The sequence below is a fragment of the Perna viridis genome, chromosome 2 (assembly GCF_037379345.1).
Source record: "Perna viridis isolate PV_CMFRI_1.1 ecotype Kerala chromosome 2, ASM3737934v1, whole genome shotgun sequence".
NCBI lineage: Eukaryota > Metazoa > Mollusca > Bivalvia > Mytilida > Mytilidae > Perna > Perna viridis.
Genome location: NC_142446.1, coordinates 51,555,792 through 51,579,029, shown reverse-complemented (window position 1 = coordinate 51,579,029; position 23,238 = coordinate 51,555,792). Strand labels below are relative to the sequence as shown.

Genomic DNA, 23,238 nt, shown 5'->3' with positions numbered 1-23,238 from the left:
ATATCTTATTTGCATATATATGAATAACCATTGACAAATATTTGAAAAATCATAATTTACATTTATTTACGACATTTAGGAATATTAGACGTCAACTTCCGGACACGACCACGAAAACACAAAATGAAGAAAATCCCCAAGAAATCAACCGTCTTCTATTGATTTATACACATTTCTAAATATCTAAGTAAACTATGTGGTCCTTTTTCTCACGAGACCCTGCGAAAGATTTTAACTACGAGGTTTATCCGGAAAAAGTCGCTGGATTAGACGACAAATCTATTTGGTCGTTGCATAGAGGCAAGAAAAAGGTGAATGTCTTTTAACTTTCATGATTTCACTGTACTGTTATATCTTAACATTGTTTAGATTTAGATACCACGTTCTCGTGAGATTGCTTTGCAACTGCTGTCCGTGCCATTGGCATTCACAATGCATGACATACATTCACAATACCAAATTATAAATGGATAACTATTCTTTTCAAACTTGTATTCTACATTGTATTAATAATATGGTAGGTACTGACATGTGTAACCAGTACTCATACCAACTTTTCCCAGTACCCAAATACTCTTGCAGGTTTTGTCTTTATTAATATTATGCAAGTACAACTACAAATATTTATTCGTTCAAACACATTTACAATAAATGGTTATGACACAATACACAAATTTAAACATACAAAAGATGACAGTTTTAATAATAACCATTTTGAAAATCTGGAGCGGAGGTGCTTTAAATTAATACTTTATTTAATTGATGAGGCTAAACATTTATTTACATATTCAATTATGGCATTTAGAATAATCAAACAGTTACTGTTTAATATTAAAGATATATTATTTTTTGTTATTGAAAAGAAACTTGTGTCTTTGTTTTTTTATCTTGTTGATGAGAACTTGTCTGGGTACTTTATAGGCTGGCCAGTGTATGAAAAAATGCACTTCATCTTCAATTTGTGAAATATTGCATGAAGTGCAAATACGATTACTTTTGGGGATATTTTGGTAGTGTCCCCTCTCAATTGCAAGAGAGTGAGCACTTATCCTAAATTTACAAATACTGGATCTGTCAGATTTAAATATGTATACATTGAAGTATGCAGGTCTGCAATTTGGTTTGTATAAACTTTTATAAAAGCAGAGTTTATTATCTTCTCTTAAGCAGGTACATGTATATTGATTTTGAATAGTTTGATCAAGTATTCTTTGTTTTATATTTGATATATTTTGTTTGATATCATGGTTATTTAATATGAGGAAGCTAAATCCCAATTCTTTTATCCATTTCCGGATTGTTGAGACCTATTTGTTATTTTTGGGGTTATTATATATTTTATTAGCAAGTGTGTTTTTTGAATTACATATGTGTTCCAAAAATTTGATTACTTGTATCATTACTTTTGTTTTTAAAGGGCATCTGTTGAGTTCTGCAAAGTGTGCAACGTTTGTTGCTTTGCTGTGTAGTCCTAAAATTTCTGTGATAAACTTAATGTGTAAATGTTCAAATGGGTCTGTATCTTTAAAGTTACAAATAATTCCCCATACTTCACATCCATACATGACGATGGGGTTGATTAAAGTATCAAATAGTTTTTCTAAGAGGGAACAAGGATTATCCAATCCTATTGATTTCTTTATCTTCAACCATGCTTTTTGACCTTTTTTCATTAGTAAGTTGATGGAAGTGTTTAAATTACCAGTATACTTTATTGTAATTCCTAAATAGCAGTATGATTTCACTGTTTCTAGGCTATTTTTATCAAATGTAAATTTATTCAAGTATGATTTTCCATTTGCATTGAAAACTATAACTTAAGATTTTTGTTTATTGACTTCCAGTTTCCAGGAAGCACAGAATTTATTCAAGATAACTAATGAATTTTGTAAGAGCTAGATAATAATATAATGTCATCTGCATATAGGAGGGAGTTTATTGATATGTCCCCAATTATGTGATGTCATCAATCTTCAATCAGTGTCATTTTCAACAGAATAACTGTCGTGTATATTGAACTCTCAATTGTATTTTATTTCTGCATGATATTTCCAGCTGATAATTGTACACATTTACAAAATGATATGATGGCTAGACTAGAATCAATGATTTTTTAAATGTTTTTTTTGAAAATTTGATTTTGGTACAGGTACAGTTTACACATTATAGGATGTACCCAATAATATGAGGAAGGCATTAGCCTCAAGTGTGAGCGAAGCATTTGGTAGGTTTCCTCTTGGATAAAATGATGCATGTCATTTACCACTGTTTGATATACAAAATGTAGAATATTTTCATCTCTAGGGCTGTAAAAAAATACCAAGGTATTTGAATTTTTTTTCCGATCAAATAGTTTCAGGGTTGTCAAAGAATGCCGGGTTTTACTACAATCGAAGTAAGTTTCTGGAAAATGTCTCAGGAGTTCCTGGACAAATAACATGTTCGTCTTTGAAATGTTTTGTGTAGTTGGTGTTTTAATTGACTTCATTTCGGGAGCTTCAAATTAGGTAGAGATATAGTGCTTTGACGAAAGTTTCTCAGTTGGTCAGTATATGAATTTTAGATGAGTTTCTATAAATTGATAGCAAGCTTTGCTCATTTAAGAAAGTCCCTGATTGTATGTAGGATGAACAGACTCGGGACAAAAAAGTAATAGGGAAGAAGAGGTACTAATGCAAACATTGAATCAGGGCAAATGGACCTAATTAATAAAATGGAAGGTATATGCCATATGTATATGTGGCACCAGGTGTGTTCCTACAAACAGAGTTGCATTTTAACCTGAATTGTCTGAAATGTGTATCTGGGATTAGGTTGGTTATATTAGTACTTCACTTTTAGTATACCGAGATATTCGCTTGATTCAACTTGTATTAGGTTTCATAAAAAAAAAATTTTATTTCAAAATTTGAAATGTACAGCATGTGAAGTATGCAATATTAGTATTTTTACTTGAATAGCTTTTGTTGTAAAAGTTGATATCTACTTATTAATCTAGATGCATTGTTGTTATTTTTGTCTTGCAAGGGGTCTGTATATTCACCCACATGTCTACAATGGGATATACATGTATATAGATCTATCTATTATATTTTTGTAACTTACGTAAAATCTATAAGAAATTTGAAAGCAATTACTATGTACCGGTATGCAAATGCATGTACAATAACCATAAATACACATGTAGTAAAAATCAACTGAAATACTGTGTGGTTGCACTTGCAGTGTATTCCTTTCATATGTATGCTTAATATCTGTATAAACTTTAAACTTTCATTTATATGCCATGAAAGTTTTAGGTCTCCATGGGAAAGCTTCAGGTGTTAAGTGAACTTTCCATCAATTAATATCAAATACCTGACTGAAACAAATCCTTTCAGAAATTTCACATTTGTTAAAGAGAAAATAAAGCATAATTTCAGTATATACAAATACATATGAACCCATTTGGACATAAAAACCCTGTTTTGAAGGTTTCCTTCTGTCATCATACTTTAACAATCAAATTTCATTTATTTCATAAATTTTATTGTGTATTCATCAGTTTATTTCCATTCATTTCCAATTGACTCTTAACCAGTGGTAATATAGATTTAGTCTTCTAGAAAGTTTCAAACTTGATGATTGGTTTAAAAGGTCTATCTTTTGGGTTTATATTTTCAGGGGTCTGGAGATCCAGTATCGGTTTTTGTTTTTGATGTTAAAGGAAATAGTGAAACACAGGTGAGTTTGTCTTTGAGTACTTTTTCCTGCTTCAACCATTTTTCAATTATTTCGCTCAAAAAATATCTACTCATGAAATTATGGCTACATGTAAATATATATGCTAAGGATAAATGTTTGAACAACTGACTTGTTTGTTAAGTTTCAATAGTCCTTTTTCACATTTCCCACTTTGGCTTCATGTTTTAAGATTTTAATCAAAGGGGAGTAACTTTCTACAAATTTGTCATACGACAGACAGGTTTACTGTCAAATTGGAGCAACGGACAGCAGTAGACTTCAAATTTAAATATTCAATTTATTAGAGCTGCAGTAAGTACTTGGATATTTCCAAATAACTTATTTCTAACCATTCAGATACTTACCGATGTGAAAATAGTTTAAGTTTCCAAGAAAAAAATGTTTCCCTTTCCCCAATGAGACCACCAACCAGGTTGTGGGGTGTTGGTGGGTTATGTCCCTTTGAAAAACTTGCTAAAATGGCTTGCATTCCATAAATATGAAAAACAACTATTAGGCCCCAAAAAAAATAGTCTGTTTCATATTACCTAGGGGTGTAACAATATATTTTTTTCTCAAAGATGCATACAGTATCACGATGTTGAATATGCTTGACGATACGTATTACAATGCATTTTACCTTATATTTCTAGTAGATAAATTTTCCTAGTTTTTCCAAAAGATGGCCATGAATGAACATACTTAAAAGTTTTGATGTTAAAACATTGGTTACTGAACGTGAAATTGAAATGGAGAAAATTGAGCCTTATTAAAGCCAATATTTCACTACATTTTTTATATTTTTTCAATATTTCACAAAATTAGAAAGAAAAAACTGATAGATAAATTGTCTTATATCTTTGTAGAAAGAACACTTAAATGACATTCTTTTATATTTCATAACAAAAATTGGGGGTCACAGAACTCTTTTTCTTACAATATAAACAAAAAAACAAATATTCCTATACATTTCAATAGATCATTTTCCCACCAATTATCTCCTCTTTGAAAGAATTTTCCCACAAACTATCCCCTTTTGAAAGAGGCTTTTTGAATATAATGTTTTTAGTTTTACCATTTTAATTTTTATGTAAAAAAAATCATTTGAAATATATATATTTTTACATCATTTTAATCACTATTAGTAAATAGAAAATATATATGTCTGTATGATTTTGCAAGATGATAGAAAAGAATACTCTGTGTAATAGATTTGATCTACCTTAAGAGACATATGTCCTTTATAGGCATTGACATATTTTGCAAAACAAAGCCACTTATATTCAAGAGGAAATAACTACCATACCTACCCTTTTTTGTGCCAACCTTAAACATTTTATGCCATTTTGGTTCAAGCATAGTCTAGATTGTTTCCCTTAATATAACTCCAGTGTGAATTTTTTTTGAAAAGTAAAATCCTTTCCCTACCTATTTCAGTCTGGCAGGATTGATAGGATATATGTTTATATAAAAAAAACTGATGTGTCAAGACATGGTATCTAGAAAAAAGCATCTGTTAATATCCATTATACTAATAAAGTTCTTGAGTTGCTTTGCATCTTGATAATGAACAAAGTTCTTGACATTTAAAGAATTCATTTTTTTTTTCATTATGAAATTGCCATGTATGTGAATTAGGCCTCTCTGGAGTATGACTTAATTATACCAGCATCATATTAAGAACTGAAAAAAATACACAATGATTGTTTTCTAAATGCAAGTTCATGTGATTGAAAAAAGAACAAAATTTTATTTGATAAAACAAAATACCTTTATTATTATTATTAATTATTTGTTACTCTGGGAAATACAAAGAGTAAGCTCCCCTCAGTGTTTTTTGTTTTTGTTTTTAGTTCACTTGGCCAAAGGCCATGTGAGCTATTTCCATCACTTGGCATCTGTCGTCATCCGTTGTTGTCATTAACAATTATACAAAACTCTTCTCCTCTGAAACTGCTTGACTAATTAGAACCAAACTTGGTATGAATGTTCCTTGGGGTATCCTGCATAGAACTGATGTGGGGATTTTCGATTCATCGAAAAACATGGCTGCCATTACTAATAATAGAACATAGGGGTCAGACAGTAGTTTTTCACATATTTCTCCTAAACTGTAAGGTTTAGCTTAATTCTGACCGGGTAAAAGTGTTTAGGATGATGAGATCTATCTCTGGTCAAATTTTGGTTTTAATCCGTCTCACTTACCACTTCTAACATTTCTATTACTTTACATGTTAAAAAAGTAATTTTCAAAGTCTCACTGTGAATTCCCAGGACAAATGACATCTTAAAGTTGCATACCGTTGCAAAGCTTGGAAAATAAGGCTTCCAAAATCATTATGCTAATGGTATGATGATTGTAGAAATTCTTCACAAAATTTACTTGAATAAATAATGCTGAAAATCCATATTTTTACCTGTTCTGCTAACTGACAGCATGGAGGCAAATTACTCACACATGTACACAATATTCATACACTTTTGTAGTTGATTACATATATGATTTTAAAGTACACATTCTCAGCTTTATTTTGACTACTTTTAATCATAATACACACAAATAATGCACTTACAATGCATATGTCTAGGTTCAGTTCGTTTTTGGTACTACATAGGGGGGTGGCCATTTGACCCGGAAGTGGTTAGTGAGAACTAAGCCATGTTAGAGTTATTGCCCTTTTGTAACGATTGTTGCTATGTTATTTCATTCAAAAATCTTCTCCTCTGAAACTGCTTGACTAATTAAAACCAAACTTGGTATGAATGTTCCTTGGTGTATCCTGCATAGAATTGATGTTGGGATTTTTGATCTGTCAAAAAACATGGCAGCCATTACTAAAAATAGAACATAGGGGTCAGACAATTGTTTTTCGCATATATCTCCAAAACTGTTAGGTTTAGCCAAATTCTTTCAATAGCTAAAATGATCCATATTATTAGGACTACAAAAGTCTTTAGGTATAAAAGTTGTCAGATGGCTCCTTGTAACAGTTATTGCCATTGAAAGGGGAAAAATGACTTTTTTTAACAGTTTTCAGTCAATAACTTGAAAACTATGATAGTTTTAAAGAAACTTTCAATTGTTGAAAAGATCCTATGATAAGTCCTGCCAAAGACTTCTTGAGTCAAAATTGTTGGACAACTTCTTGTTAAATTTATTGCCTTTGAAAAGCAAAATTCAACCAGGTGAGCGATTCTGACTCCTGAGAGCCTTTTGTTTCTGAAATATTTATATGAAAAAATACCTTGATGAAAGTTACATCGCTTTGTAATAATTCATTTTGGTTTATTCGAAGATTTCAAAATGTTGACCTCAATGTAACAGAGCAAGTGTAACTACTGATGTACAATAGCAATTAAACACATACTTATTTTATATTCTTCATTTTAGGTTCAGGTAGCTAAAGCATCATTCAAAAGAATTAAGACACTCAGACATCCTAACATCCTGACATTTTTAGATGGAATAGAGGTATGTAAGATTTAATTTGTTATTCAAAGGAGAATTCCTGGTGGGAGCATATGGCGGTTAAATAATCATGCTATCTTTTATTAACATATAAGTAACATTCCAGCTAAGAATCATGGGTGAAAAGCCTACATATTTTTATTTGTAATATTTTGTTTGAATTGCCATAGTAAACAGAAATTGACATTCGGTTTTTCATATAACCCATGTTCTTAGGAGATAAAAATTATATAAAATGCACTGTAAATTTTAAAATTAAAGGAGATAACTCTTTAAATAACACTCAACTACAATAGAATCTACTGTATTTTCAATGTTGATTATCTCCTAAGAGCAGACAGATTGGAATGAATAAATACACATTTCATAATATAGACCCATAAAACAACTTTAAAAAATTACAAAAATAAAAATAAGTAGCCTTCTTTTGGGATGTAGCTTATTTTTCAGACTTTGCATGATTCTTACAAAGACAGCTACATAATTATTATGACCTAAGCTATTTTAGTGTTAATTGTATTTATTGACTTTTTTATTGTCAATTTTACATGCAAGCTGTTGCTCTTTTATATTAGTTGTATATTTTCTGATTACTCTTTTCTGCAATATTTTTCTTTTTACCTAATGAAATAGGATTTTTACATTATAATAATCAATGGATTATACCACAATAGTTTTATATTTGTAGACTGACAAAGTTATTTACATAGCAACAGAGCCTGTAACACCATTAGAAACCTACTTAAGGGAATCTACAAGTGAAGGTGCTCGGAATGAGCTTGCCATATCATGGGGTCTCCATCAAATTGTGGTTTGTATTTTTACAGACTTAGGCCAAGTAAACTTACATGGGACGAGTGGGGATTTTTTTTTTGAATTCCTTACCAGGTATAAGCTAGTCTAATTTTAGCTCTATGAAGTATAGATATGTTCCAAATCCATAAATCCATAGCCATATCAGTTTCAGAGAAGAAACATAATTTTAGTCACCCAAGAAATGAAAGATTTGTGTGTTATAGTTACCTCAATGCTAGAAACTGATATGAAAATAATCCTGATTTTGAATTTCTCGCCCAAACTTTTTGTTATTTTTGTCAATTTTTTTAATCTACTAATTAATTTCATTTGGCCTTATCTGCTTATGTTTATTTAAGTTTTCATTATCTAACAAGGACTCATCATATACCATGTGTACATTTAGTACAATTTACTAAAATTTATGACAAATTTAACAACAAAATATTTCAAAAAGATGTTTGCAGAATTATTTCTTGACAATGACACATGCTTTAGTTATGAAAGGTCACAATATTTTGTTGGGGAACAGTGCTGATTATTACTCTCTCCCAAAAAAGTAGACTCCATGTGATTTGCTGTCTTTTATGGAATAAACATGTTATCAGACCCTTCCTAATGAATAACTTGAATTTCTCCCATAAGAACATGAATTAAAATGTTATTATTCATATATATATATGACTAATAATGTTTTTTTTTTTGTTTTGTAGAAAGGGTTATCATTTTTGATAAATGATTGTAACCTTGTGCATAATAATGTGTGCATATCATCCATATTTGTGGACTCAGCTGGTGAATGGAAGCTAGGAGGAGTGGACTACATGTATCCTGCATCAGGGCAAGATAGTGTACCTCCTGTCAAGATTTTACCCCTCCTGGAGAAATATGATCCCCCTGAAAAAATTGATCTGAGGAAAGGAATGATGGCTAAGAAATGGTAATTTCAATACTTAAATATTCTATAAACTTTCACACTTTGTACAAAAGATATGAGAAAGTGTTTATGATACATTCATCTTTTATAAGGTTTTATGAGAGGTATTATGACATAGTGATTTTTCTATATTATTTTGTTAAAAATTAAGATACAGCGCAAGCCTGAGAAAAACTGGCACTGAAATATTAGATCATGTCGACCTTTGATTAATTTGAAGCTATATATCTGTACAGATGTCTGTTAAGGACATAGGTGAAAAAGGTGATTTAAGGGAGTATTTTTATTTGATTTCCATTGAAACTTTTACTCACCTTATCACAGGTGAAGAAAGTTAATCAAACATAGCTTCATTTTCTATTCATTTTCTATTCTGGTAATTAGAAAAATTCAGGCAGTACATTTCTTTAAATCAATTTATATTTTTTGTATGTTTTCAGGTCATCTGATATGTGGGGTTTAGGTTGTTTGATATGGGAAGTATTCAATGGACCTTTACCACAGACTTCATCATTAAAATCATTTGGAAAAGTAGGTTTTCGTTTGTATGCTAATCTGATTTTATATCTGATTATCGGATACAGATATAATTAATAGATTTAATACTGTTAACATATTTTCTATGACACTGTGAGGTGTACATTATAGACTGCCTCAGTGGTCTCAGGGTCAGCTAAAGTGTGGAAGGTTGTGGGTTAGATCCCTGACCGAGTCACACTTAAACTTAAAAATTGGTGGCCACTGCTTCTCTGCCAAGTGTATGGTATTTAAGAGGATAGAATTACAGAGTCTGTCTCAGAGTCAGAATTATATTACTAAGAGAGGTGGCATGCCCACCTGTGAGCAGTTGCGTTAGTAAGCTAGCATAAGAAAGATCTGGCTCAGAGCATCGGACTAGTACAAAGCGGGGTATGTTCGATTGGTCAATCAATCTCATCCTGAAATGAATGAAATATCTGCCATAGGACATTAAACCATAATCAATCAATCAATGAAGACATTCAACTGATGATATTGTTATGTCTTCTGACTACAGAGCATAACCACCTTTGGTGTTCCATTTGTCACGACTTATTCAGAAAAAAAACCTATGCTTTCAAAATTTAGATGTATTTATATTATACACTGTGTGTTTATATTAAATGGAATTATATATGAATACCATCTATATTTTTTGCAGATTCCAAAGTCATTAGTCCCTAATTACTGCGAGTTGGTCAGTGCCAATCCTAACTCCAGACCTAATCCAGCCAAACTAATAGATACCTGTAGAGGTCCTAAAGGAATCATGCATAATTCATTTGTAGATACCATGTTGTTTTTTGAGGAAATTCAGGTTAGTGGACTTAAATAAATGAAAAATGATGATTTGACCCAAGTTTGTGGTAGAAAAATATGACTGTGCAATTTCAGCGGTATAGTATATTCAAATAAATTCAAATGAATGAATTGATCATTATAAAAATATGCGCTTTTTTGATTTAAACCTTCTATTAGCTCAGTTTTAAGATTGATGCCATTGATGTCCTTGGTAAAAAAAAAGTCATTTGTTGAATAGTGCATGTAAGGTTAATTTACTTATTCATAGTTCACTGGGAAACAACTACAAAAATCCTGTGATTGTTGTTTTTATCCCCCCCCCCCAATTAAAAATTGTGGGGCATGATGTTTTACTCTCATCTTTCTGTCAATCCGTCTGTCCCACCTGCGCATTTTATTTATTTTTGCGCCTTGCAGCCTTATCGCAAAAGTAAGTTTGTAGAAAATTTTTTAAATCCTATGTCTTTCTCAGTTATTGTCTATCATGATATTGTTTTGATTTCAGATTAAAGAGAAATCAGAGAAGCTTGCATTCTTTAGTAAACTAACTCCATCACTAGATACATTCCCTCCATCGTTCTGTAAAAATAAAATCTTACCACAGCTGTTGACGGCATTTGAGTTTGCTGATGCTGGCTCTTCAGTTCTTGCTCCATTGTTCAAGGTGAGCTGAGTATACATTGTATGTTTATACAAGTGACGGATCCAAAATGATGTAAACAGATGTAAAATAGATAAAAAGGAGAAAATCATGACTTCATTCAAAAATATACATATTTTTCATATTAGGATTTTTTGGGTTAAGTGGCAAAAATCAAGATCTCATAAAAAAAAAATATACATCTTTTCTTATCTTAGGAGGGGGGCGGGGCAAATGTCTTCTTTCCTTCTGAATCCACTGCTGAATAGACTTATTTACACTTGTGGACACCATTGATGAAAGTATTATATTTTTTTTTTTGTTATCTTACTGAATTCTCCTTCAACTTAAATATTAATGACATCACAATTTAAAATTACATTGTTTCATTGACGTCAAAAGGTTATTCGGAGAAATCTGGAGTCATTCAAAGCAAAATGACAAGTGTGAATTATTGTATATTTAATAACTTTATATTTTTAATTTGATGGTTCCATATTGATTCTACAGTATTTTGTTTAATGCAATGAGTATGTATGTGCCAAACATTTTTTATCATTTAAATGGAAGAAACCTTGTCCAACATTATATAGTGAAGTAGAGTAATACTTTTTCACTATAAAAGCTTTAAACTTCATCAGGAAACATTTGTATCTTTGTATCTGTTTGTTTAGATGTTGACGAATGTGCATCACAGCCCTGTCAGAACGGAAGTACTTGTAAACTTGTAAAGATGGGATAAATGGATTTACTTGTATATGTACTAGTAGTGCCTGTAAACAGAGTAAAATCTAAAGCTGAATTTTAATAAAATAATGTCATTTTTTTTTTGTATATGAAGAAAAAGCCTCAATCGCATGGTGTACTCTAAATGCCTCGTTCTATGTAAATCTATCTCCAAAATCTTTGTTTATTATATTTCCAGATAGGCAAATTATTAGATACAGATGAATACCAGAAGAAAATTGTGCCATGTATTGTCAAGTTATTTTCCTCTACTGACCGAGCAACAAGAGTAAAACTACTACAACAGGTATGACACTAATGTATCAACCCAAGCAATTTAACAGAAATTGGATAAGCTGTCTTGAAGCAAATCTACATGTATGACAGAAACTTAACTTCAAACACAGTAATGGGAGTACCAAGCCTTGCCAACTGCCACAATTTTTTTTTAAAAATCAAAAAAAAAAATCCAGCCGTCTTGTTCTCACCTTCATGAAGTTTGTCAGCTGCCTTGTCTAAAGCATTATCAATATCGCCTTGATATTTCGACACAACAGGCTTCATTAATTTGCGATAAATCATCTGGGATCCATTAGATGCTATTGGGGCCATACACCATGTCAAGAACACACATTGGAAATAAAGCATTTATATATATTTGTGTCAAATACATTATACAATTACTAAGCTATGCTTTTATTTTATACAATGACTGTATTGTACAGCTTTACCTCTCTAAACTGAAACCCTTTAAGATTGAATGATTAGTTCAATTCTGGCAGGTGTACACTTTATACAGGTTGATATGTATTAAAACTAATGTGAAGAAACTTTAGAAGTGGTATGCATACCTATTAACCTTATCACAAAATCAATGAAAAATTTAGAATCTCCAACATATAACTGTTAGATTTGTGGGAGAATTTTGTATAAAATTACTAAATTTCTGTGAAAATACTAAAAAATTGAATTTTACATTAAAAATTTCCTTTAATATAAAAATCTCCCACACTAGACAGTGACAATGGGGAGAATCCTCAACATGAACTGTTCCAAAGGCTAACAGGTGTGGATATGGTTTATACAGGTTATTGGTTAAGGAGTATTCCATAAAAAGTGTGTCTTGGGGACAGAATGCCCATGATATATACAGGGATGATTATGTTCTGCTTTTAAGTGGAATTCTGCTATTCAAAATCTGAATTTTATCATTACAACTCTTTTTTTTTACTGTATATATACTACTGATTTTTCCAATTTCCACTGTATTTCTTGACCTCGTAAAATCATCACTGTATATAGGGGTACCACCAACACGTTGAAATTAAGATGCAATGCATTTGACTTGTAAGAAAAAATTCAAAATTCCCTAAAAAGTAACAAAAAGTATTTTTAAAATATCTAGTTCAAATACATGAAAATTAGGGGACATTCAGTTCTGTCTTGTGTATTGGAAATGTACAACACTTATCATCCAATATAAATTTGGTTTTTGCAGATTGACTCATTTGGTGAATATTTACCAGCTGACACAGTAAATAGCCAAATATTTCCACAGATCAGTACAGGCTTCTCTGATACAAATCCTATTGTCAGAGAAAGTACTGTTAAGGTTAGTGACCTACAGATCAGATATTTCTACATATATATTAAATGCTTAAGATTATTTTATCTCCCAATTGCAAGAGCCAGCAGTAGACCGTAAAAAATTGATGAGAGAGGGTGGCTTTTTTTTATTTGGTCAGAAGAAAATAGTTGAGGAAAAGTTGTGTTTGATACTACATGGCATCAAAATCTTGATGAGTAAACATTTTGGCACAGTATTGGCACAATGTGTTGATCATGGGCAAATATTAAAATTGCATCTGCTGAAACGCTTTTGAACCTTTCCACCAAGCCTGTAAAAAATCCAGATTACAAATTTTTATAATGGAAACCATTTTCTGCACCATACACGAAAACAATCCAATTTTTTTTTTTTTTTTTTTTTTTTTCGGCATAATAAAAATAGCCAACACTGGAGTGCTTAAGGGGATGCAGCAGTACCTGAGAACGTAGACTATTATTTTAGCATTAATCATGATATTATAAAGATGCCTAGTACAATCATTTTTTGCAGCTTCTTCCTTTTGAGAAAATAGATATGTTATCTTTTTATTTAATTTTTCATTCATATAAGAAATTAATGAGGATGCTATTTTCCCATCCCTATTCCAATATGGCAGTTATAACACTCTCAACTGATTACATGTACTTAGTATGATTGCTTTTCTTGTCAATTAATAGGCAATGCTGCGTCTTTCATCGAAGTTGAATTACAAGAATATGAATGAAGAACTGATGAAACACTTTGCCAGACTGCAAGCCAAAGATGATCAGGTAAAAAATACACAAAAATGTGTCTATTATTTCATTATCCAAGTAAAATGTAAGAATATTGAAATATAAAAAAAAATATGATAAATATCAATATCACTAAAATCTCTGTGGTACATACTTGACATTTCATAATTGTACAATTTTCAGTACAATTTTATTTTAACCTCATTTAATGGACTTTTTTCCCTTTTATCATCTATCATTTGCATTTTTAAAAATTGTTATTTAGTGGATTGAAAGGTTGGGGTCATTAAGGAATAATAACCAAGCCTGTACGGATATATGCTTTGTTTCATTAAAATAACTGTATTTACAAATATGTTGAATTACTCATGGATTTCCATAACAGTATAGGTCAAAAATTCGGTTTAAGTGACACAACTGTGTACATATACTAACAGTGTCTTATATCATAGAAATGTACAAATATTTTTTCTTACATTTTAGGGTGGTATAAGAACAAACACAACAGTATGTCTAGGTAAAATTGCAGGATACCTTAATCCTAATGTAAGTTTATTGCAAGAAGGTTGAACATTACTTTAGTATAAATTAATTTTGGATGTGACAACTCTTCTGATTGGTTGACATTTTTTCTCTTTTCATCTCATAGACATAATTTTATCATGGGACTGTTAAGACAATAACATTATTTGCTTCTTTACTCCTCATAACTTTTTTTCTGTCTTTTTTAAATAATCTCAATGCATGTTATGCACTTGAAATTAACTTACAAGTTATTTGGTGTGTACCATGTGATTAAGGTTATTTCTTCAATTGACCAAATACAAATTACATTCCTTGATTATCCACAAATGTTAAATAAATAAACTGTAATCTCTTTATCTCTATATACCCAAACACAGTTTGGTTGGACTTCCTTCCCTTTCTACTGGGAAACTGATTTGCATTGACATGACTAGTTGTACAAAAATCCATTTTCAGATCTGTTGAATTCAAACTTCTTTTTAATGACATTTAGACTTAGTAAAAGCTGCTGGTTTAACATGAAAAATTGTCATTTTTATATAATCTCCTACTGTCAAAATAAAATGTTTTTATAATATCCCTTGCTTGAAAAGTGTGAGGTATATAGTGATCACGATGTCCATCTGTTCATCAGTCCATTTGTTTGTCTGTTTGTCTCTTCGTCTGTCTGCTATTCTAATTGGCAACTTCTCTGAAACCAATGCATGGATTTGATGAAACTTTCACAGAATCTTTATTACATGATGCATTTTCCACCTCCCATCCCCCATCTGAATGACTTTTGGGGTTTCCTGGTGCAAAACATGGACTTTGTCATTGGTTGATTTCTTGGGAGGGGAGGGGGGGTATCACCACGTGAACTTTGCTCAGTTTTTATAGTTTATTGTGGGTATATTATTGAAACAGAAAAGGTCATAATTGTCAACAATGAGTTACTCAAGAATTTTCCTTTAAGAATACAAAACTTAGTATGATCAAATGAATAGCCTTAATTAAAATTCTTTTTAAAACTTGAAATGTGACAAGAAAGACAACTATTGTTTGAGACTAAATTTTGGAAAATTTTTATCAAGTCGATGGTTCAAAAGAGAGATAAACAAGTATATGTAGTAACGAAAGCAGCATAGCAAAATGGCAATATGAAATTTCCACAATTGCTACTGTAATTACTTCACTTTAATATTTTCTATTTGTTTTTAGATCAGACAGAAGATAATAACTTCAGCATTTCTACGAGCTTTAAGAGATCCTTTCCCTCCAGCTAGACAGGCTGGTATCTTGGGAATGGCAGCTACACAGAACTACTATCACTTGAAGGAAATCTCTACGAAGTTGTTACCTGCTCTCTGTAATGCTACTATGGATCCAGAGAAAAGTGTTAGAGATCAGGTAGGTACTAATCTGCTGTGAAAGATCTAGATTAGTGATGTGTGGGAACGAATGAAATAGTGATTGCAGTGAAGTGCTAAATTTTTGTTTCATAATATGTGATGAATCAAGGTTTATGCATAAAAAATACTATGCTCAACTTAGGGGAAAGCACCTGAAATTGCCCCTTTTCCAAAATGGACATTTTATGGAGAGAATTTGTATTAAATGCAGTGTTTTACAAACCTGATAATGGAAACGAAACTAATACCCATAGAAAAAAAACTTAATTAAATAAATTAACCTTGTGAAATATGTGTACTGAAATTTGTATTGGAAAGTTTTGTTAAAAAAGAAATAAATTATAGGCAGATTAATCAAAATTATAATCAGGAATCTATTACAGATCTATAGTATTATTTTACAGGCATTCAAAGCAATCAAAGGATTTTTGTCAAAACTGGAGAAAGTCTCTGAAAACCCTGATTTATTGGAAGAAATTGGTAAATACTTCCTATGTAAAAATTTAGAGGTGTTTTATCATTGTTATCTAGTATATGTTAATATTGGCCGTTGTGATGAGTTACAGCTCTTGTACCAATGTGTGAAGTTGTTTTGGCTTTCAAGATAAATTTGATTTTTGAAATCTTCAACCAAAGGTAATGAGCTAAATTCAATATAAATGTGATTGACTTTGCTTTGATAATGCTTTTGTAATCTTCCACTTTTGATTCTTTGAATTGTATTATGTGTGGTTATGAGTCAAATGTTGTTAAGCTATCAGTACTTATATATCATCATATTCATCATCTTTTAAAGTGAGATCTGTCTAAATGTTATAACCATTTTGTTTTGTTTTTTTTTTTCAGAGAAGGATGTAATGACAGGTGGTTCTCCGTCTGGTACAGCAGCAGGCTGGGCAGGATGGGCTGTAACTGGTGTATCATCCCTAACTTCTAAAATATACAGTAAAGCTACCAAGGCCAAAACTCCACAAGGTACATAATGGCTTGATATTGAAAACTTACAAATTATTGGCGGGATTTGCTTAAAGTTGTTCAACTCCAGGCTTTTTCTTAAAAAAAAAAAAAACTGTTCTCATTTCCAAGATTTTTATGTTTGTAACTTGATTTTTCCCATTGTCAGAATGGCTGACTTTTTCATGTATAGAGATTGGTGAAAGACATTTATAACTATTGTTATTGACTCTTTATGATTAGACTTTGAAATATGAGTATGCCCAAAACAAATATAACATTTTTCTTAAAAATAACATACCAGTCAGACAAAAAAAAATAATGATACCACTTGTACTATGAGTGGAAGTCCACTCAAATTTAGGAACAAGGTTGTGCAAAATTCTTAAGTTGCTGTCAAAATTTGAAAAATGTGATACACCCCAAAAAAGGCTATATCTTTATATTTTTATTTTTGTGTTTTTTTTTAAAGTTATTTTATGGGTTTATATTATGAAATTTGTAATTATTCATTCAAATCTGCCTGCTCTTAGGAGATAATCAACATTGAAAAACCAATAGATTCTATTGTATTTGGGTGTCATTTACAGAGTTATCTCCCTTGACTTTGAAATCTACAATGCATTCTATATAATTTTTATCTCCTAAGAACATGGGTTATATGAAAAGCTGAATGTTAATTTCTGTTTACTATGGCAATTCAAACAATATATTTAAAAATAAAAATATGTAGGCTTTTTTCCCATGAATTACATTTTGCATGATTCTTAGCTGGAGTGCTACTTAGTTACTAATACTTTCACCTAAGTCTGCGTTTTTTTGTATATTTTAATTTAAAAAAACATTTTTATAAATAGATGCACTTTTCTACACTTGCAGCTTAAGTTTTTGCTATGCCTTCATTTTCCTTTTAAAGTCTTGTACTCCTTTTTTAAAATGTTTGTTTTAACTTTAAAAGTATCAATATTATCCAATTTTAGTTTTGAAACAATGTCATGAAACAAATTAAAAAAAAAAATATTATATTTAGGTACAAAACCCTCATTATTGGGTGGAGCACCAAGCGGAGAAGATGCACTTTCTAAGGCAACAGAACAATCCAAAGAGGAGGGTAGGGTACCAGAAACAAATCCTGAGGAACCAGACACAGGAAGTGGATGGGATGATGAGGATTGGGGAGATATTGAGGTAAATGATAAACATAGCTGAAATTTGTATTTAAACATAGTATATGGCAAATGTACATCATTCTGTACTTTTTTTAACACAATGCGTTGTTCTTATAAACCTGTCCACGTATATTTAACTAAAACTAAGAAACAAATACTGCATGTAATGTTATTATTACCAACTATATTGCAGTGCCCTTTAAGTTGAACCAAATATCTTATTTAAAATGCAAAATCATGATCTTTTCATATATTCATTACTGGTAGATCGTGTTTAAAATGTTGATAACTAGTAATCCTTTATTGTGGCATGTTTCCTTCGTTGTCAGTATATTCATTGGGGTGTACTCGGCCTAGAGATATTTGATATCTATTAGCTTTACTGTTCTGTAGACTAGTCCAGTGTCTAGTCCAGCACCAATATCAAAGACGGCCCCAGAACCAGTAGACAGTGCCTCTGGTTGGGGTCATGATGCATCAGGCTGGGATAACGAGGATGATGATGATGATTGGGGTAGTCTGGAAGAAACAGGCCAAAGTGTTAGTGTTATCCTATTATCCATTTGGATGTGATGTCAAGTTGGTTTGAATTGCATATTCTACCTTACATTTGATTTTGACCTTTTTATTTTAGCCTGATCAAACAAAAAATCTGAACTTGATTTTATTAAAAAATAGTACCATATGAACATCAGGTGTAAACTATTAAGATATCTGTATGCTCTTGACTTGAATGAAACATGACACACAACAAGTTTTGTGTAAATTGCAAAATATTAAATATTTCAGAAACCTCAAAGTACATCATCACATGCTCTCAGATTAGGACACAAAACAAAGGTTGTTGAGGATGAGTTTTTGTCAACTGAGGATAGTGGGCTACCTCAGGCCAGTTCGTATAGCTGGGGAGAGCCTCCCCAAGATGATGATTTCTTTTCATCTGCAATGGGACTACCTAAGGTATATGTTATGTTAAAAAAAATATTAAATGATATTCTTCCAAATTAAATGCGGTCACATTCAGGGGAGATGTGTATTAAATTGGACTGTAGTAGAAAATTTCTTAGATTTTAAATCACAATGTCATTATTCAATAATTTGTTTTTGTTGGTATTTAAGTACCACTCCAGCTAAGAATCACGCAAAATGTGATTCATGGGTAAAAAGTTTGAAATTTCATAGTAAACAAAAATAAACATGTGGCTTTTCATATAACCTGTGCTCTTAGGAGATAAAAATTATATAGAATGCACTGTATAGTTCAAAATTAAGGGAGATAATTCTGTAAATGGCGCTCAAATATAATAGAATCTACTGTATTTTTAATGTCAATTATCTCCTAAGAGCAGGAAGATTTGAATGAATAATTACACATTCCATAGTATAGACCCATAAAACAACTTAATTACAAAAATTAAAATATGTAGTCTTTTTTGGGGTGTATCACATTTTTCATGATTCTCACAAAGACAGCTACTTAAAAGCTTTGGCTGATAATTGATACATATTAATTGAGATAATAAATTTTGTGTGATGACTTGAAAATGAATAGAGAATGAGACAATTGGACAAAGTCATGTAAAATCATTCACCTTTTCCGACTTCGCAAGATTCTTGCATTTTCTAAAAGGGCTGGCTGCAGCATCTATGGTGTGAATAATGAATGTTAGATGCTGTTTCAGAGTTTAATGTACCAGAAATTGGCTACACCTAAATACAAAAAGTACTTATTTTAGCATATTTAATTTCTCTCCAATTCTTGTATTGCAAAGAGAAAGAAGCAAAATTTTGCTCTGCCACACCTATTTTAAATTGAAAGTGTCCCAGAGAGCAATGATTTTAATTTTGAGTAGCTTAGCCAGTTATAGATTTTAGTTGAATTGATTTGAAAACATTTGATTAATAGTCCTAAAGACTTTAAGAAGTCTGGCAATAAAATATCCAAGACATTCACACTTACTATATTCTGGGATAAAAATAGGTAAAAACAAACACCTGCTGATTTCAAATTCTTAATAATATGCATTGAATATAACAACTTTGCAGAAAAAACCAACAGACCTGGCAAAGGCTTCGGTTAAATCCACATCTTCCAGACTGAGTCCAGCCCCATCTGGAGGAAGCTCTCGCTCAAGCCCAGCATCAACCACAAGCAATATAAACTCTAGTCAACAAAAATCTTCAGGTGGTTGGGATGCAGAGGATACAGGTTGGGAAGATGATTCTTGGGGAGACTCGACGACTAAACATAAATCTGTGACAATGCAAAGTAAACAAAAAGTGACTCAAAAACAATCAAGTGGTAATAGTGATGGATGGGATGATTCAGGTGGAGGTTGGGAAGATAGCGGATGGGGATCTCTAAGTGGTATGTGATAAATTGTTTATTATATTTCTCAACAGTTTTTATACCCTGCCATATACAGTGAAAATGAATTGGTTAACAGTATTTTTGAAGGGCCGGTGAAACTTGTCTAAGTCTGAAACAGAATAAATTAGTGATCCATTACACAAAAAATTGAAAGTGTAAAATATGCAGTAAGTTATGATGTCACAATACTTAGATCTATTATGACATCATAACTTATGACTAGGACTGCAGAACATTCTAAACTGGACATATTTTGAAGCCCCTTCACATCAGTTTAAATGTACCATCTGTCTAAAGCCAACAAATTCTATGATCCAAAAGGGTTTCCGTTCAACTGGTTTCACTGTATAAATGTAACCAAAATTTTATAGTATGAAATGAAATTGAAAACATCAAAATTAAAAAAATAATTTTCAAGCTTTTAATAATCCCATGAACCAAATTACTGTGGAAGTACTATTGTTTGTGGGGTACCAATTTTAGTGGTTTTTGTGGGTATGCCAAACCACGAAATTTGGTTCCCAATGAAAAGAAGATATCCATTGATGTGTATATTTAAAACCTCAAAACTATGAATTCAAAAATCCACAAACCTGTGTTTCTTCTCTAATCTACTTAAGTTGGTATCCATGAATTAAAGTACTTTCACAGTAAGTCCTAAAAGCCACAAAAAATTTGCTTTGATCAATAGATGTTTGAATCCTAAATAAATGGTTTTCATATTCAGATACAACCAAAAGTGATATGGGTAAGAATAAAAAGGATGAACGAGAGGAAAAGAGATTACAGAGACAAAAAGAGTTACAGCAGAAAAGGGAAGCAAGGAAAGCTACTGGAGGAATGAAATTAGGTGCCAAGAAATTAGCTGCAGACTGAGATTTATCTTATTTATTAATAAAATATTTATAAATACTAGTACTTGTTTTATTTTGTTTACAGCATATGATATATGTAACTTCAAGGAGTAGAGTTGGTCTTTCCTTGATTAAGTGACAATCATCTGTATAACTTTGAAAGGTATTTTAATGGAAGTTTAAAAGAAAGTGAAAATCTTTCGTCCACTGTCCAGTTAATTACCTTAGACATTTCATCAGGTAATGGACATTAAATTAGCAGAAGACCAACTGTAATTTACAGATGTTAAGGAGGTAGACCTAGGGTAAGGGACACAACTCATGAAATAAGTGATATGTTTGTATCATATTCAATTTCACCAAAGGCTATCAAGCTTTCATTTAACATAGAATGAAATTTATCTACCTTACTTTGATGCTTTAGAATGAAATTAATCTACATTACTTTAATGCTTACATGACATTGATGTAAAATGCTGAATGCTGAAAACATTCCGATGATTTGTATGGGTTGTGTCCCTTACCCTAGGTCTACCTCCTTAACTACATTATTTTCTGTAAACGTCGTCTAGATCTTGCAATAAGTATGTATTGCAAAGAGCAGAAAAGCAAACTTATTGAGTCATTTTTGTCCCTGCCTTTCATAGTAGGAGAGTATCAATTCTGGCTCTCTGTATGGCTTTCTGTCCATTAAATTTTTTTGCCACAAAACTTAGGTAAACTTTATGGATTTTAATAAAACTTGCACAGATGTAAGTTTTAGTGACTAGTAATTTTAGGTAAATTGTTCAAATGCCAAGGTCACTGTTGTTAAAAATAGACTTTGGTTGAATCAATGTACATATTAGAGACTGTTGAAAACTGCCAGTATATTAAAAAGTGAAAACAATTAAAAGTGAAATTCTCTGCATTGAAATAAAAGTTATTGTAACAAAGCAATAAAATAAATGCACACTTCTTTAAAATACTGTTTACCCGAAAATTTCAATGCCATCTATGGTTTCTAGGATCAATCTACTTTCACACAGTTTGAAATTCAGGATCTTTCTTTAAATTATATTGAAATAATCTTCCAAAAAAATATTCACTACAGTTTATTTTTCCATTACAACTGTTACTACAAATAGTCCTTTTTTAACAATTTGGTCAATGGCTTGTTGAAAGGAGGCATGTCTTTTCTACTACATGAATAGTATTTTAATGCACAGTTTATTTAAATCTTTTAAAATCCAAGAAGTCTAAAGTTTAATTATTTTTAATTATATATTCAAATATTAATTCACAGGCTGAAAGAAATTAAATATATTTATTTTTTAATATTGTTGTAAGTTTGACATTTGATGAACTTAAGTAGCTGTGAAATTTTCTGTAGGCAATGTGCGAATGTACATAAACTTTAAAAAATATTCTATTGGTAATGATATCATACATCATATTTATACCTCTGGACCCTTTAATGGCAGGAAAAGGAACCAGGATCAATTTTGTCTGGATTGCTTTACAGTAAAATTTACAATTGTAATTCACCTTTATCGTTTGATCGTAATCAGATGTAATATATCTGTAAGACACATTAATGGTACTGAATTGAGAAGTAAAGGTGTACGATTTCTTAATTATGTAGAACATATTCAACACTCTTATTCAGAAAAAAAACATATTTATAATACATCAATGACAATTTGAACAAAAGATATCCTTACCTAACCGACTTTTCTAAAGCCAATAGAATTTTGTAGTTTCTGAAGGAGTAAGCAGTTGATATTTCTTACAATCAGATTTTTTCCCATCTCTTTCAAATGTAGGAAACTTCATGGAAGATATGATTTGTTAGTATTTTGAAAGCAAATACAGAAAAACCTGCCTGGTTCGAACCGTTTTTGGATTTTAAAATTGGTTTGGTTTACTGATATTCAAAATTCAGTTAAATTGAGATATAGAGATTTTTAAGAAGTGCCTAGTTTCGGCAGGTTTTCAAATTATTTAGGGTTTAGTTAAGATCGGTTTTACGGTACAACTGT

General features: G+C 31.2%; 1 protein-coding gene across 1 annotated transcript; it reads left to right on the top strand.

The window, feature by feature from the left end:
* The first annotated feature begins 76 nt into the window (after positions 1–76).
* On the top strand, positions 77–21,278 carry LOC148625690 (N-terminal kinase-like protein). Its single transcript, XM_088569381.1, has 20 exons — positions 77–311; positions 3,664–3,723; positions 7,115–7,195; positions 7,881–8,003; positions 8,701–8,927; positions 9,365–9,455; positions 10,105–10,260; positions 10,750–10,908; positions 11,810–11,917; positions 13,109–13,222; positions 13,897–13,989; positions 14,437–14,499; positions 15,679–15,867; positions 16,274–16,349; positions 16,716–16,844; positions 17,854–18,011; positions 18,386–18,532; positions 18,782–18,952; positions 20,039–20,360; positions 21,091–21,278. Exons 1-20 carry the CDS (start codon positions 195–197, stop codon positions 21,237–21,239), a joined length of 2,733 nt encoding a protein of 910 aa, XP_088425507.1. The 5' UTR covers positions 77–194; the 3' UTR covers positions 21,240–21,278.
* The last annotated feature ends 1,960 nt before the right edge of the window (positions 21,279–23,238 follow it).